The sequence below is a fragment of the Lagenorhynchus albirostris genome, chromosome 2 (assembly GCF_949774975.1).
Source record: "Lagenorhynchus albirostris chromosome 2, mLagAlb1.1, whole genome shotgun sequence".
Classification (NCBI taxonomy): Eukaryota; Metazoa; Chordata; class Mammalia; order Artiodactyla; family Delphinidae; genus Lagenorhynchus; species Lagenorhynchus albirostris.
Window position 1 is genome coordinate 143,103,393 of NC_083096.1, and position 15,700 is coordinate 143,119,092.

At 43.7% G+C, this 15,700-nt stretch overlaps 1 protein-coding gene across 3 annotated transcripts in view; it reads left to right on the forward strand.

Moving 5' to 3' along the window:
• The window catches only part of TXNDC12 (thioredoxin domain containing 12), a 104,101-nt gene that overhangs the window by 77,872 nt on the left and 10,529 nt on the right, over nucleotides 1-15,700 (forward strand). For all 3 annotated transcript variants that reach the window (XM_060140081.1, XM_060140082.1, XM_060140083.1), the window contains 2 exons: nucleotides 8,316-8,434; nucleotides 11,690-11,814. In XM_060140081.1, coding sequence (XP_059996064.1) covers nucleotides 8,316-8,434; nucleotides 11,690-11,814 — 244 coding nt within the window. The remainder of the gene's footprint in view (nucleotides 1-8,315; nucleotides 8,435-11,689; nucleotides 11,815-15,700) is intronic.

The following is a 15,700-nucleotide window of genomic DNA, read 5'->3' on the forward strand; positions in this document are numbered from 1 at the left end:
TGAGATTTGGATTTTTAGAAATTCCCATCTGACATTCAGTGTGCTCTGTCAAAAATGTTGCAGTCACCCGCAAAGTTCACCCTTTCAACCAGTATTTTTTGGAAGTCTCCCCCACCCCATGTGCCAGGGCTGTGCCAGGCACTGGAGACACAATAGTAGGCAAAACCAGACATCCTGTTCTTGTGGCCCTTGCAGTTTGGCAGGGAAGACAGACTTTAATCAAATAATTACACAAATAAATACAAAATTACAGTGGGGAGGAGTGCTAAAAAGAAGAAGTACATGGTGCCAGGAGAACCTGTAATTGGAGCATTTGACATTGCCAGGATGGTCAGGCCAGTTCCTCTGCTGAGCTGAGCTCCAAAGGAAGAGTGTTGCCTCAAGGAAAGGTGCTAGAAGGCTCTATGGGAATGGGCTTCTCCTGCCTCAGAATCCCCATCCAATGCACATTTCTCTTTCCAGTCAACAGACACTGTAGACTTCAAGTAGGCATGTGTAGTATTCAACCTTTTATCTTCAGGACCTAGCCAACACTTGCCACAGAATCAGTGCCCAGTGAAGATTTGAAAAAAAAAAAAATAGAAAGGAAAAGGAGGAATACCCTCCCTTTAGGCACTTTAGATATTTGAAGATAGCAGTAGGATTCCCCAAAGCTTCTTCCTTCCTTCAGTTGCTTCTCCCATGACACAGTTTCAAGTTCCCGTCACTGTTCTGGTCATTCTGTTTAATTGTGGTGCCTGTCACACGTGATTTGAAACATCAGGGATGTAGCCCTGTGCCATGTGCATTGGTCTCTTGGAGTCAGAAGACCTGGTTTTATTTAAGCCTCTTTTCATCATTCACCTCTTCAAGGCGCAGTTGTTGTGTGTGTGTGTGTGTGTGTGTGTGTGTGTGTGTGTGTGTGTGTGTGTGTGTGTGTGTGTGAGCTAAACAAACCTAGAACTTAAATATTTGGAGGGCTGCCACATGAGTGAAAAAATAGATTTATTCTTTGGGTCTCCAGAGAACAGCGTTAAATCAATGAATAGAAATTACCACATGCAGCTTTCAGCTCTATGGAAGGAAGAAATGTTCTAATACTCAGAACTGTCCATCAGTGGAGTGGCTGCCTTTGGAGGTGGTAGGCATCCAACATTGGGAACACTCAATGTAAGTATGCTGTAGAAGGAATTCCTTTTTTAAGTGAGCGGGTGGATTGAGTAACTTCTAAGATTTACTTTTAATTTTAGAACTCAACAATCTGATAGTCAAGACAAGTGGAGGAGCTGGGAGGGGGCATATGTGGCAGAGAGAGTAGCATGAACAGACATATGGAGCAGAAATTAGTATTGCATGTGTGGGTGACAAGGAGGAAACTCCAGAAAGAAATGATGGATCTGTGTTGGATCAATGATTCAATCAAGACAGAGAACATAACTAATATTGTTGAGCACCTGTGTGCCAGACACACGTGATTCCATTTAAGATTTGTGGGTGATTTCCAGCCTTACCCTCTGGTGGAGGGGAGATTGTTGGCCTTAGGAAGTCTTAGACATGGATGGAGGATCTCCTATCTGGAAGGCTTCAGGGTGGGCTGGGTCCTGTCCTGAGGGGCAGAGAGGGATTCAGAATACACAGTCTGGTTGGGCTATAGGCTGTGCTGAAAATACACACTTGTCAAAAGACCAAATTTGAATCCTGACTCTGCTTCCTTATAGCTTGTGACTCTAGCAATTTCCTTAACCTCTGTGACCCTCAGTTAATCCATATATAAAATGGGGACTCAAACTCATCCTGCTTCAGGCTGACATAATAATTAAGAGAAATAACGTAGAGCAAAGGGCGTCCCAGGAAGAGCACAGGCTTTGGAATCAGACCTAGCTTTGAATCTGTCTGCCATGAACTGGTTGCAAGATTGTAGGCAAGTTATTTAAATTTTTCTCATCTGTAAATAAAGATAACAGTATTTCAAGGCTGTTTTGAAAATTAAGTACAGTAGGAAAAGTGCTTAGCATGGTGCCTGGCACATAGCAGTTTTATTTTGTTAGTACAAATAATAAGATCCCATATATAAAGCACTTATCAAAGCGCCTGGCACATAGCAAGTGTCTGTCGGCCACACTGACAGGGCTGCTGCAGGCCAGGATGGTGGCTTGTGCATCATGGTGTCCGCTCTCTGGCATAAGGCTCTGCCCATATGAAGAGCTCAATGAGTGTCTGCTTCGTAGAAGTGAATTGATTGCTCTTGATGACACGGTCTCCTTCCTCAAGTAGCCAGTGAGTCATGCCTCTTTCTTTCTCCTCCTTCCTGTCTCCTCTTTGGTTCTATTTCTGACTCTCCTCAGTGGGAGGGGAATCAATGTTCGTCAAAGTGATTTTTAAAAATAAAAGAGAGAGGGAGGTTTAGAAGTGATTCTCTGGGCTACTTTCTATTGAGCACAGGGTAGTGAGAGCTGGATTGTTGTTTCCAACCTCGCTTTTCTTTAGATAAATAACAACAACAACAATATCAACAGTAATAGCAGTAGCTACTATGAACTTCATTGGGCACCTACTATGTGCCTGGCACTCTGCCAAGCTCTACCAGTACATTGTCACTGATCCTCACATAACCACTTCAGGGCTGGTATTATTATCACCACTTTATTGATGAGGAAATTAAGGCTTAGAAAAGTAAAATAATAATGAAAATGACAAATACTCCTATATTTGAGTATCTATTATGAACCAGACATTTAAAATAATCTTAGTTAATTACAAACACCCTACAAAGTAAGCATTATTATTCCATTTGAATCGTGAGGAAGCTGAGCCTCAGAGAGATGAAAGAACCAAGCTGTCCAAAAGCACACAGTTGATGAGTGGCAGAGCTGGGAGTCAGACCAAAGCCTGATCAACTCTTTTTTAAATTTTTATTATTTTTATTTTATTAATTTTTTTTTGGGGCGGTACGTGGACCTCTCACTGTTGTGGCCTCCCCCATTGTGGAGCACAGGCTCTGGACGCGCAGGCTCAGCAGCCATGGCTCACGGGCCCAGCCGCTCCGTGACATGTGGGATCCTCCCAGACCGGGGCACGAACCCGTGTCCCCTGCATCGGTAGGCGGACTCTCAACCACTGCGCCACCAGGGAAGCCCCAACTCTTTTTTAAAAATAAATTTTATTTATTTATTTTTGGCTGCATTAGGTCTTTGTTGCTGCGTGTGGGCTTTTCTCTAGTTGTGGCAAGCGGGGGCTACTCTTCATTGTGGTGGGCGGGCTTCTCATTGGGGTGGCTTCTCTTGTTGCGGAGCACAGGCTCTAGGTGCGCGGGCTTCAGTAGTTGTGGCTCGTGGGCTCTAGAGTGCAAGCTCAGTAGTTGTGGCGCATGGGCTTAGTTGCTCCGTGGCATGTGGGATCTTCCCAGACCAGGGATGGAACCCGTGTTGCCTGCATTAGTAGGCAGATTCTCAACCACTGAGCCACCAGGGAAGTCCAAAGCCTGCTCAACTCTTAACTCATCCATTCCCTTTCTGTCTGGCCACTTTCTGCTCCTTGAGGGAAGCATTATATTGAGACCCTGGGTGGAGGCAGCCCTGGGCAGGTTTGAATGAGAAGGAAGTGGCACATGGCATGATACTCATTCACTCCTGTTGGGCCGACCCTGGGAAGCTGGCCCTGCTCCTGGGGCTGACTGTGGAAGTACAAAAATAATGCCTAAGTGACATTTACTCTGTATCAGGAACTGTTCCAAGCATTTTAGATATAATAACGTTCTTAATCTTCACGATAACTTGTGAAATAGGTATTGTTATTATTCCCGTTTTATAAATGAAGAAACTAAGGCCCCCCGAAAGGAAAATTGCCCCAGGAGGGGATTACCGAAGAGCATGAATACCAGGAGACAGCAATCATTGGGAGCCATTTTAGAGGCTGCCTGCCATTGTCACATAGTAAGTGCTAAAACAGGGGTTTACACCCAGAAGTCTAATTCCAGAGACCATGCTCCTAACCTTAAAACTATGTGGCCTTTTTGTTTAACAAGGTGGTGATTGAATCCCTACTGTGTGCATAGCCCTGTGCTAGGCACTGGGAGTACAGAGGTGAAACTGATTCCATGTCCAAGCTCATTTATTATTCTATACCAGGATTTCCAATTAATTGGGCATCAATTGGGTGGCAGGATTCTTTGTCAAAGAGCTGGGGCACAGGGCCAGGCTCCAGGCAGAGATAAGAGACTGGAAACTCTCATAGAGAAATGGTATAATGTGGGTGGAATGAGAAGAGATGAGAACTGCTGGCAGTGCAGTTGCTCAGAAATCCTGCTTGGGCCTTTAGATCACCAGTCTGGACAGGTGGCTTAATTCTAAACCCTACAAGACAAGATTTAAGGTCTGAGCCTGTAGATTGGAGGGAGGAGTCTCATCTGTTGTGTTGGCTCTGAGGAGCTCAGGAAGCAGAGGTAAGAGTGTGGGAGGGGAGGATCAAATTCTGCTGCAGTGTTTCATAGGTACACACACACACACACAGCTTTTGTGAGATATGGCAGACAGTGAATATTTCTCTAATATTAGTGCCTAAGATTCCTGTGTTAGATGTTTACTCACTCACTCTCACTCACTCACTCAATCGTCTATCTCTTCATTCATTCTTTAATTCATTCATCCACTCACCCATTCATGAGCTGGATAAAATTCTGTTTGCCAGAACTCTTAGGGAGAAGTACTGTATGTGGTCAGAAGGAATACTCTGTTTAGGCTGCTTGAGGTAAAGAGTAAGACACCCAAAAACCTGCTCAGCAAACAGAAGATGGTGATTCCTATGCTCTCCAAGGATGGTGGGTGTGTTAAATGCAGATTTTGTTTTGCTGAGTAATGTGCAAGTCTGGGTCAGAGCTGAATTGCTCAGGACATGAAGAAACTGAGCCCTGCCAGAAACAAAACCCATCTGTCATCATGCCCTGTAATTCACCTCTTAAATACCTCTTGAGTCTATTTCTACTCCATCCTCATTGCTACCACTCTAGTTCAAATCCGTCTTAGGTCGCACCTGAACCACTGCAAAGATCTAACCAACCAGCTTTCCTGCCTCCCATCTCTACTTCCTCCAGTTCATTCTCCACATCAGAGTCAGAGTGATCTTTCTAAAGTTCAGATCCAACCATGTTAATCTCCTGTCTCAAAATCTTTGACCCTAAAAAGATCAAGTTCAAACTCCATAGCATGGCATTCAAAGCTCTTTCTAGCTTCATCTACTCATTTCCCACCGTTCCTTAAGTTCTTCTGGAGTAGTCACTGGAAAAACATCTTCCTTCTGCCAAAATACCTTTCCTTCACTTTTCTGCTTGGAAAATTCTTTTTTCAGAGAATCCCTGTTGTCTCCTTCTGTTACCAAGTAAGCACATCTGTAGATAATGCTCCTGGGCTTGGTACATGGGAGTGGCTATGCCATCTACCACATTTCCCATTCTCCTCCTGGGCGTATTATAGGATTGTGCTTTCTTGGGTATGGGCATGTGACTCGCTTTGGCCAGTGAATGGGAAAAGTGGAAGAGCCAACACATGACTCATACACTTTCTTTCCCTCTCGTAGCCACCCTGTCACTTTTTTTTTTTTCGGTACGCGGGCCTCTCACTGTTGTGGCCTCTCCCGTTTTGGAGCACAGGCTCCGGACGCGCAGACTCAGCGGCCATGGCTCACGGGCCCAGCTGCTCCGCAGCATGTGGGATCTTCCCAGACTGGGGCATGAACCTGTGTCCCCTGCATTGGCAGGCGGACTCTCAACCACTGCGCCACCTGGGAAGCCCCACCCTGTCACTCTTTATCCTGGAATGAGGAAGACAAAAAGCAGAGTACCCAGCCAACCCTTGATGGATATGTAAAAATAGTGAAAAATAAAACCTTGTTTTTGAAGCTGTTGAGATTTTGAGATTGCGTATTATTGAATAACCCAGTCTACCCTAACTGGTACACTATCTCTGCTTTGACATCTTCCATAACTACCTAAAACCACCATGTTTCTACCTTATCTGACTTGTGTAACACATTTTCTTTATGCCACATAGCCGGTACTGATGACACACTGCCACATATTGCTATTATGAGTTCAGTGGTATGTCTTAGCCACCTCTTTACTTTTACTGAGGCTTCCTTAGGGCAAGGATGGTCCTTGTTCCATTTCTGTGTCACACAAAGTATGGTTCATAGCCAAGGCAATATACTGTAATGGGTGTAGGAGTCAGACATACTTGTTTTGAATCCCAAATCTTACATTTGATGGGCAATCTCTCTGAACTTCAGTTTTCTCATTTGTAAAATGGGAGTAATGATATGTACCCTACAGGGTTTTTCTGAAGTTTGTGGATAACAGGTGCAACATATGTACAATTAATGGCAGGCTATAATTCTTATTGTTCTCATTATTTGTTTTTATTTTTTTAACCATTTATTTAGGCTGTGCTAGGTCTTAGTTGTGGCATGCAGGCTTCTTATTTTTTATTTTTAATTTTTTAATTAATTAACTTATTTTGGGCTGCTTTGGGTCTTCGTTGCTGCGCATGGGCTTTCTCTAGTTGCAGTGAGCTGGGGCTACACTTCTTTGTGGTGCATGGGCTTCTCATTGAGGTGGTTTCTCTTGTTGCAGAGCACAGGTTCTAAGTGCACAGGCTTCAGTAGTTGTGGCATACGGGCTCAGTAGCTGTGGCTCGCAGGCTCTAGAGCACAGGCTCAGTAGTTGTGGTGCACGGGCTTCATTGCTTCGCGGCATGTGGGATCTTCCTGGACCAGGGCTCAAACCCGTGTCCCCTGCATTGGCAGGCGGATTCTTAACTACTGTGCCACCGGAGAAGTCCAGCATGCAGGCTTCTTAGTTGTGGCGTGCAGATATCTTAGTTGCGGTGTGCAGACTTCTTAGTTGCAGCGTGTGACTCTTAGTTGCAGCATGTGGACTTCTTAGTTGCAGCATGCATGTGGGATCTAGTTCCCCGACCAGGGATCGAACCCAGGCCCTCTGCATTGAGAGCATGGAACCTTACCCACTGGATCACCAGGGAAGTCCCTATTTGTTTTTATTATCATTATGGATAGTGTTCAGTAAATGCCTGTGGATAAATCTTTCATTGATTGAGGTATAATGGTATGTGCATTGGACTTGGAATCAGAAGTCCTAGATTTAAGGCATAGCTTTTGTCACCAGCATTGTGGCCTTGGAAAAATCACTTACCCTCTCTGCATTTTTGCATTCTCAACTACAAAGTGTAAATACTGATCCCTACCTCATAGAGATTATTATAAAATTTAAATAAGATAATATATGAGGAAATGTTTTATACGTGCTCAAGTATCACACATCTAAAACTAATGATTCAGAGAAGACCGGCTGGTCCCTCACATAAGGACCGTGTGGACATTGTGAAGCATCCCAGTGTACTCCAGTAACACTTTGTTGTGGGGCTTGGCTTATCTTGCTTACATGTTTGTCTTTCCAACTAGACTGTGAGCTGCTTGAGATAAAGAATTGTCTTCGTCTTTTTTTAGTAAAAATGTTTATTTGTTTCTCCTTATATAAGTAATACATGCTTAGCATAGAGGAAATAAAAATAGCTGAAGAAAATGAAAATCCTGGTAATTCTTATCTTTCATACAGAGATAATCACTATTAACCTTTTGATGTGTTTCTTTCCAGTTTCCTTCTCTGCATATGTAGTTATGAAACTGACATTATATCGCACATATGAGAATTGTTCCATTATAATAAATATTCTTGTATAAATAAACACATTAAAAATCTTGTATTTTAACCATTCTCCTATTGTTGAATATATAGGTTGATGTCAGTTTTTCAATGTCTAAATAAAGTTGTAAGAAGCATTTTTGTGCATAAATATTTGTCTGATATTCTATTTTTGTAGAAAAAGTTTTTAGAAGGAAAAATTTCTAGTTCAAAGGGTACAACTATTTTTAATGCTCTTGGGACTTCCAAATTGATTACCAGAAAGATTGAACCAAGTGTCATTCCCACAAGCAAGGTATGAGGTTATACATCTCACTACATCCTCAACTATAATGGGAATTATAATTAAAAATAAGGTTAAAACCTATTAATATAATAATTATCCATTTACATTTCTTCTGTGAATTGTTCTTTACTCCTGCTCATTTTTCTATTGGGATTTTAATTATCTTCTTATTAATTTCTATGAGGTTTCAGAAACCATTTTGTTCTAGTCACCAAGTACAATAAAAGATACATAATAGGTGCTCCTTAAATATACTTTGGATGATTTTAATTGTCCTGGGGACTCTTTAGAAACAAAGCAGACTTTCTAGGAGGCTGACACTTTCCCTTTCCCACCCAGGACACGGCTGGACAGGAGCGGTACCGGACCATCACCACAGCCTATTACCGTGGAGCCATGGGCTTCATCCTGATGTATGACGTCACCAATGAGGAATCCTTCAATGCTGTCCAAGACTGGTATGAGATTCGTTCCTTCACCCACTCATCAAACTGTTCATGAAAACCTAGTATGTACTAGGCTCTGTGCTATGTGCTAGGGAAACTCGAATGAATCAGACATGGCTCCTGTCCTCAAAAAGTTCACAGATGAGAGGAGAGGACAGATCAGTGAGCAGGCAATGAAAATATCATGTGACAGGTGCAGTGATGAGAGTGGCACCAGGGCTGTGGGAACCCAGCGGAGGGCTCTGACCCAGCCTGGGAAGTCAGGGAAGTTGTCCTGGAATTGCTGACACATATGCTGCGTTTTGAAAGATGAACAGGAGTTAGCCAGAGGGACAAATGGGTAAGAATGTTCCAGAAAAATAGTACAGATGTGCAAAGATAAGAAGGTAAGTGAGAGGGTAAGAAGAGCAGAGGTCATGAAGGATTTTGTGTGCTGGGGTGAGGGATTTGGATTTTATCTGGTAGGTGAGGACATTTGAACAGGGAAACAACAGGTTCAAATTAGTGTTTTAGAGAGATCATTCTGGACATAGTGCTAAGTGAATCCACATATTGCTTCCCTATAAAGTTTATCCCTGGGCCGGGGGTCCAAGTTCATAAAGATTCAATATCTTGATACGATAGAAATCAGCACAGTTCCCCAGAGGTATAACCTCTGAGCAACTTACATCTTTCTTCCTGGAGCATTACTCACAGGGAGAAGGGAGCATGAGAGGAAGGGCACGTGAGACAGAGGGCCAGGACCCGGTGCCCCTAATCAGTGGAAAGGATGGGGAAGATGGAGCGTGTGTGCCTGGCTCTTCTTCACAATCAGAGAGGCTGAGTAGGCTGGGCACACAGCAGCGGAGCTGGCCAGTGCCAAGCTTGTCTCCCGCTCTTCTTTGCCCAACAGCTACCCTTTGAAGACTTCCTGTCTCCCAAGGAACAGTTGTCATGACTATGTGCAGCACTGTTGGTGCCTTGGAGCCTTGAGCTGGGAGTGGCCTTGCAGGCTGCTTGCCACGTTCTCCCCACCACCCCCTGAGTTCTCAGCATCAGTCTAGGGTGCCACCCACATGCCTGTCACCCATGTGTTGTCCTTCTTAGTCTGTTGGTCATCCCCTTCTTCCTCCTTTCTCCCCCTTTCCTTTTAACAGGTCCTTCTCTCCACCTTCCTTTTTTCTCCTTTCCTCCCTCTTTTTTCCCCTTTCCTCCCTCTTTTTTCCCTTCCTCTCTCTTTATGCCTCTTTTTTCTCCTGCTTTTTTCCTTTCTTGTTCCCTCTCTTCCCTCCTCCAGTCATGATTTTTCTCTTCTCCTCCCTTCTCCCATGTCTCCATCTTTCCCCCCCACCTCCCACCACGAAGTGATTAGCTCTTTCTTTAAGTATCTCCACACTGCCCATTCCCTGTCGGCCTTGACCTCCTTCCCTCTCTCCATCAGTCGCTGTTCATTCTGCCTCAGGCACACAGTGACTTTAACACCTGGTGAAGATTCCTCCAAGAATAACCTAAGTTGCTAATCTGAGAGCTGAGCCTGGATGGTGGTGGGAGGAGGGAGGAAGATGACAGAAGAGTGGCATGGGAGACTTGGGGAGTTGGCTCCATGTACCTGTCTTGAAGCTGAAGACTGAATGTCTATCTTTCCCAAGCTCTGGCCTTTAGTTTTGCCTCTGGGAAACTTGGTCCCAGCCTAGCACCCACCTGCCATCTAAGCCCCAGTACCCAGCACAGAACCTGGCTCTCTGTCGGTTCACCACAAATGGTGGTTGAGTAAATTCTAGCCTTTGAGGAAGTGGCTTTTCACCCTTAAAGAGAAGATTGGTGGTGAGATGAGCTTTAGGAGCAGGGTTGGCTATCGGTCCAGGTTGCAGTTAGGGTTAAGTTAGATTGTCAGTGTCAGGATAGGGTCAGATTTTATTTAGATCTGCTTCAGGATCAATCGTTTGCTGGCTTCTTCCTTCATCAGACAATCAATGACTTTTTTTCTCTGTGCTCTATGCTGGGGGCTGGTACCCCAAAGATGAATAAGCCTGTCCCTGCTCTCAAGGAGAGACAGATAAATTCAGCCGAATGTGACAGGCGCCACAAAAAAGAGTAGGGGAACAAAAGGGAAGGTAATTGTTTCTACCTGATGAGGTATTTGGGGACAGAGTTAGGCCAACTACACAAAAAGATGTCTCCTGAATAAAATGGTCTGATTTTATTTCCTCTGTTTAAAAGTTTGTTTCTCATTATAAAAGTAATACATGCTCACTTTCAAAATTTTGAAAGGTAAAGTATTTTTTTAAAGTTTTGGGACTTCCCTGGTGGTACAGTGGTTGAGAATCTGCCTGGCAATGCAGGGGACACGGGTTCGATCCCTAGTCTGGGAAGATCCCACATGCCTCGGAGCAACTAAGCCCGTGCACCATAACTACTGAGCCTGCGCTCTAGAGCCTGCAAGCCACAACTACTGAGCCTGAGTGCCACAACTACTGAAGCCCGTGCACCTAGAGCCCATGCTCCACAACAAGAGAAGCCACCACAATGAGAAGCCCGTGCACAGCAGTGAAGAGTAGCCCCCGCTCGCCACAACTAGAGAAAGTCCGCACGCAGCAACGAAGACCCAACACAGCCAAAAATAAATAAATGAATAAAATTTCATAATCATCCTACGTGAGGGAAACCACTGCTGACATTTTGGTTTCTACAAATAATAATGATCTAAGGCCTCAGTGAAGAGGAGGAGGGAGAGGCTTGTTGGGCCAGGGGAAGCTTGAGAAGCCTCCCCCAGGCAACTGTGGGATCAGCCCCGAGCCTTGGAGGATGACTTAGTGTGGGGAAGGGATTTCCAGTAAAGGCAAAGGCACATGCCATGGAAGAGCCTTTGGGGAATGGGTGAGGTTTGTGAAGTGAGAGGAAGGGTGATGAGGCTGGAGAGACAGGATGTAAATGATCTTGAACGCCTAACTGAGGGATCTAGACTTCATCGCTTAGCTAGTCCAGGGACCAGAGAAGGCTTTTAAGAAAGGACGAATCATCTGATAGATGTTTTAGAAAGAGCTCTCTGCCTGTGAGGAGAGGGCATTAGAGGTGGACTCCAAATAGCTGAGTGAAGTTTGCAACCAGGGCTTAAGGGTCAGCATCTGTGACAGCCAGCAGGAGCAGAGGTCTGACTGTCCTAGGATGAATTAGCTGACAGTATCTCGTGTGTTGCGAACCCCACTGAAGGGGCTTCTGTGAGCTTTGCAGAGTCCTTTTAGCCTAGGAGGATGTCGTTAACACCGTCATCTCTCTGTCTCTCTTTAGGGCTACTCAGATCAAGACCTACTCCTGGGACAATGCACAGGTCATCCTGGTGGGGAACAAGTGTGACATGGAGGAAGAGAGGGTTGTTCCCACCGAGAAGGGCCGGCTCCTCGCAGAGCAGCTGGGTATGTGCACGCACGTGTGTATGCACGGGAGTGGGGCAAATGGAGAGGACAAGTGTGTGTTTGTATTTGTGACGTTAAGGATGTGCTGTGATTGTGAATTATGTGCATATGTGCTCTGTGTGTATTGTTTCATATTTGTGTGATGTACATATGGGCTTTGTGCTAGTGAATTCTAGGTATTCATTATTTATGATACATGTATATTTTGTTACATTGAATGTATAAGTAATTTTTTATAGATTTATTTATTTTTGGCTGCGTTGGGTCTTCGTTGCTGCACACGGGCTTTCTCTAGTTGCGGTGAGCAGGGGCTACTCTTCGTTGCGGTGCTCAGGCTTCTTCTTGCGGTGGATTCTCTTGTTGTGGAGCATGGGCTCTAGGTGCATGCGCTTCAGTAGTTGTGGTGCGCAGACTCAGTAGTTGTGGCTCGCAGGCTCTAGAGTGCAGGCTCAATAGTTGTGGCGCACGGGCTTAGTTGCTCCGCAGCATGTGAGATCTTCCCAGACCAGGGATCGAACCCATGTCCCCTGCATTGGCAGGCGGATTCTTAACCACTGTGCCACCAGGGAGGTCCTTGAATGTATAAATAAAATGTAAATTTATGAAATCATTTTTTTAACCAGCTCCTTCCACAAAGGATTTGAGGTATCCTATAAAAATCATCATAGTATCAATACATCAATAAAAAAATAAGTGAGACAATTGAAGCAAAGTGAAAGCAAGTGTAGGAGAACATAAGAGGAGGCCAGAGGTGAGATAAGTGTATATTTTATAAGTTTTTGGGCATGTGCAAGAGTTGGGCCAAAATATTTGCTTTGAGCTTCCCAGCAACCATTGCAAAGAGGGAAACATAATCAGTTACATGGTTCAGAGATGGTCCTTAAGATGAAAACAAACCCATTATTCCAGAGAAACACTGCTCTCCACTGGCAACTGTAGAGCAGACTCTATATGCTGAATGCGATAACATCCTTAATATCTAACATGCCTTACAGCAACTACAACACTGAACATCGTAGGCTGTGTCTTACAATTTCTCTCAGTGTAAACTGATGCTTTGTCACCAAAATACAATTCACGGCAAAAGTAATTGTATGAGGGATGAGACAACGTGGTTTAAGCATGCAGCTTTTTCCAGGGTTAAAGCACCTTGATCCTTGTGCTCCACTGAGACCCAGGTGCCTCAGTTGTGTCTCAGTGACTGCACAGCAGGACACCTACCTACACTTGCTTAAAAGAGCAGCCTTTCTTTTCTTCCTTTTTTTCTTTTCTTTTCTGTATTGGGGTTCAATGTGGGATCACCTTAGGGAAGTCTTCTAGAAGAATGAAGTACTGCTTAGCTTTTAGCCAGTCTCCCTAAGTATTTCTTACAACCTAGGTGCTGTAAGTATTGAGGAATAAGGAGTTTAAAGTTATATTCTCTGCCAGTTTCTGAAGTACAGATATTTGGGCTGGTAGGTGGGAAAATTGTATAATATACAAGTGTGAGTTGTGTCTTGTATATATTTGTGTTATGTGTATTATAAGTAGATGTATAGGAGAGTGTCCTATACTTCTTTCTTCCCTTTCCTGTCCTCCAGTGTGTCCTGGAATAGAAATTAACACACTGTAGGTGCTTAATAAATACAGAGGCTGGGCCATTTGGCTCTTGATGGTTCTTACCCCATCACAGAGGTTCTCAGGGTCCAGAATGTGCCTCTACCCATTCCCATAGTTCACAGAACAGTGAGCATGTGGCGAAGCCCTCACATGGGTGACCTCAGGCTATCTCTTTATGTCTTCAGCCTGCTGTCGCCGAGACTCCCAACGCTGTCCCTGGATCAACGATATACCATCTGTTTGAAACGCTCTTTTCTACTCCCCATCCCCTACTTTTATCCAGCTGTTGAAAGCCCACTCAGCTTTCAGAACATCTTCACTGCTCTGAAGCCTCTTCCGTATTCCCCCAGCTCTTTTCTTTGTGCCCCCACTTACTGTACCCCGTACATGCAACAGGCACAGTACCCATCACACTTGGGTGCACTTGTTTCCATATTTGTCTCCAGAAAGCTCCATGACGACAGGAAGTGAGTCTTGTTTATCTTTATACCCACCATGCCTGGCAAATGGCCTGGCAGTGAGTAAACACTGCAAGACTATGTTTGGATTAAAATTTTATGGAGTCAAGTATTTGGCTACGTCATTTTACTTTGTTCTAATTACGACTTCCTGAGCTCCTACTCCATGCCAAGTACTGTGCTGTGAAATAGGCTATGTTCCCTGGTCTGAGACAGAAATAGGGATCCACCTGGTGATCAATGTTGTGATAGAGGGATGTGCCAGGTTGTGGGAGCACAGAGGAGGCACCTATTCAGTTGGGGTCAGAGAACATGATGCCCACTCTGAGTCTTGAAGACAAGTAGGAGCAGCCAAGTGAGAAAGAAAGGCAAAGACGTTCCAGGCGGGGGAATAACACTGGCAAAGGCAAGGAACAGCACTCTGTGTTTAGGGAATCATAAATCATTGGATTGTGTGAGTCTAGAGTAGTGCTTCTCCAGGCAGGAGACTCATGTCACTGGAGGTGTGCAAGATGATTTTATGTATATATTTTGGTGTGTATTAGAAAAAATATATAATCAGCATGTCAAGCCCTTAATGTTAAACAAGACTAAGTTTTTAAAAGGTGAGTTAATTTTATATTCGGAAAAAATATAGCCAGCATGCCAGACCCTTATGACTAGCATTTTAAAAAGGTGTGTTAGTTAAACATTTATTAGGTGTTTACCATGTGCCGGGCCCTATTCTAAGTGTTTAAAGTATTACTCATTTAACTTAATCCCCCTAGAACCCTCTGAGATAGGTACTTTTCTTATATCCAAGTTGTTCTTTTAACAGATGAGAAAACTGAGGCACAGAGAAGTTGAGTAACTTGCTTAAGGTCATACAGCTAGTAACAAGTAGAGTCAGAATTTGAATTTAAGCAGTAGTCTGGCTCCAGAGCCTGTGCTTCTAACCATTTAACCTCACTATACAGCAAATATCGTAATAACGGCTGGCATTATATGAAATGCTTTGCGTTAATTATCTCATTTAATTCTCACTATAAGTCTTCAAGGTAGGTCATGTTCAATACTCTGAAAAATTAGGTTCTTGCTCAAGATTACACAATCAGGAAGTGGTAGAGCCAATAAAGATCTATCTAATTTATGTAGGAAAACAGATGGAAGTGAGATTAATTCTTACTACAGGGTTTAGGAAGGTACTTAAAGAGGGCCTTAATGAATTGGTTAGATTTGGGTAGGTCAAGGTAACCCATCTCAGTCCTACACAACTTCCTGAGCTTTCCTCTACTGCTTACCAGAACTTGCCTATTTACATGTCTGTCTCTCTTGGTAGACCTCAGCAGTAGCAGGGGTTACGTCTAAAATTTTTTTTTCATTATCCCAGCCACCCAGCACAGGATAGATACTCATTCACTCGTATATTTGTTTATTGAAAAATATTTATTGAGCACATACTCTGAGCCAGGTTTTATCTTGGCACTTAGCTGTGATTCTTACTGTCACGGAACTAATGGGGGAGAGAGACACTAAACAAATAATTATACAAATAAATATATAATTAAAAATTGTGTAAATGGGTGGATTGTATGGTATGTGAATTATATCTCAATAAACCTGTTAAAAATTGTGGTAAGTTCTATTTGACTTAGGACTCTCATTATGGCAAGTGATAAAATCCCAAATTAAACAAGCTTTAATTTTAAAAAATAGAATTTATTAGCTTATGAGTGCAACTTAATTGCACTATTTCTTAGCTTTGTGTATGCCTTCAGCCTCTTTCTATAGTCAGACTCTGAATGGGGAGTAAGATGGATGATGGCAGCTCCAGATTCATATCTTCCAAC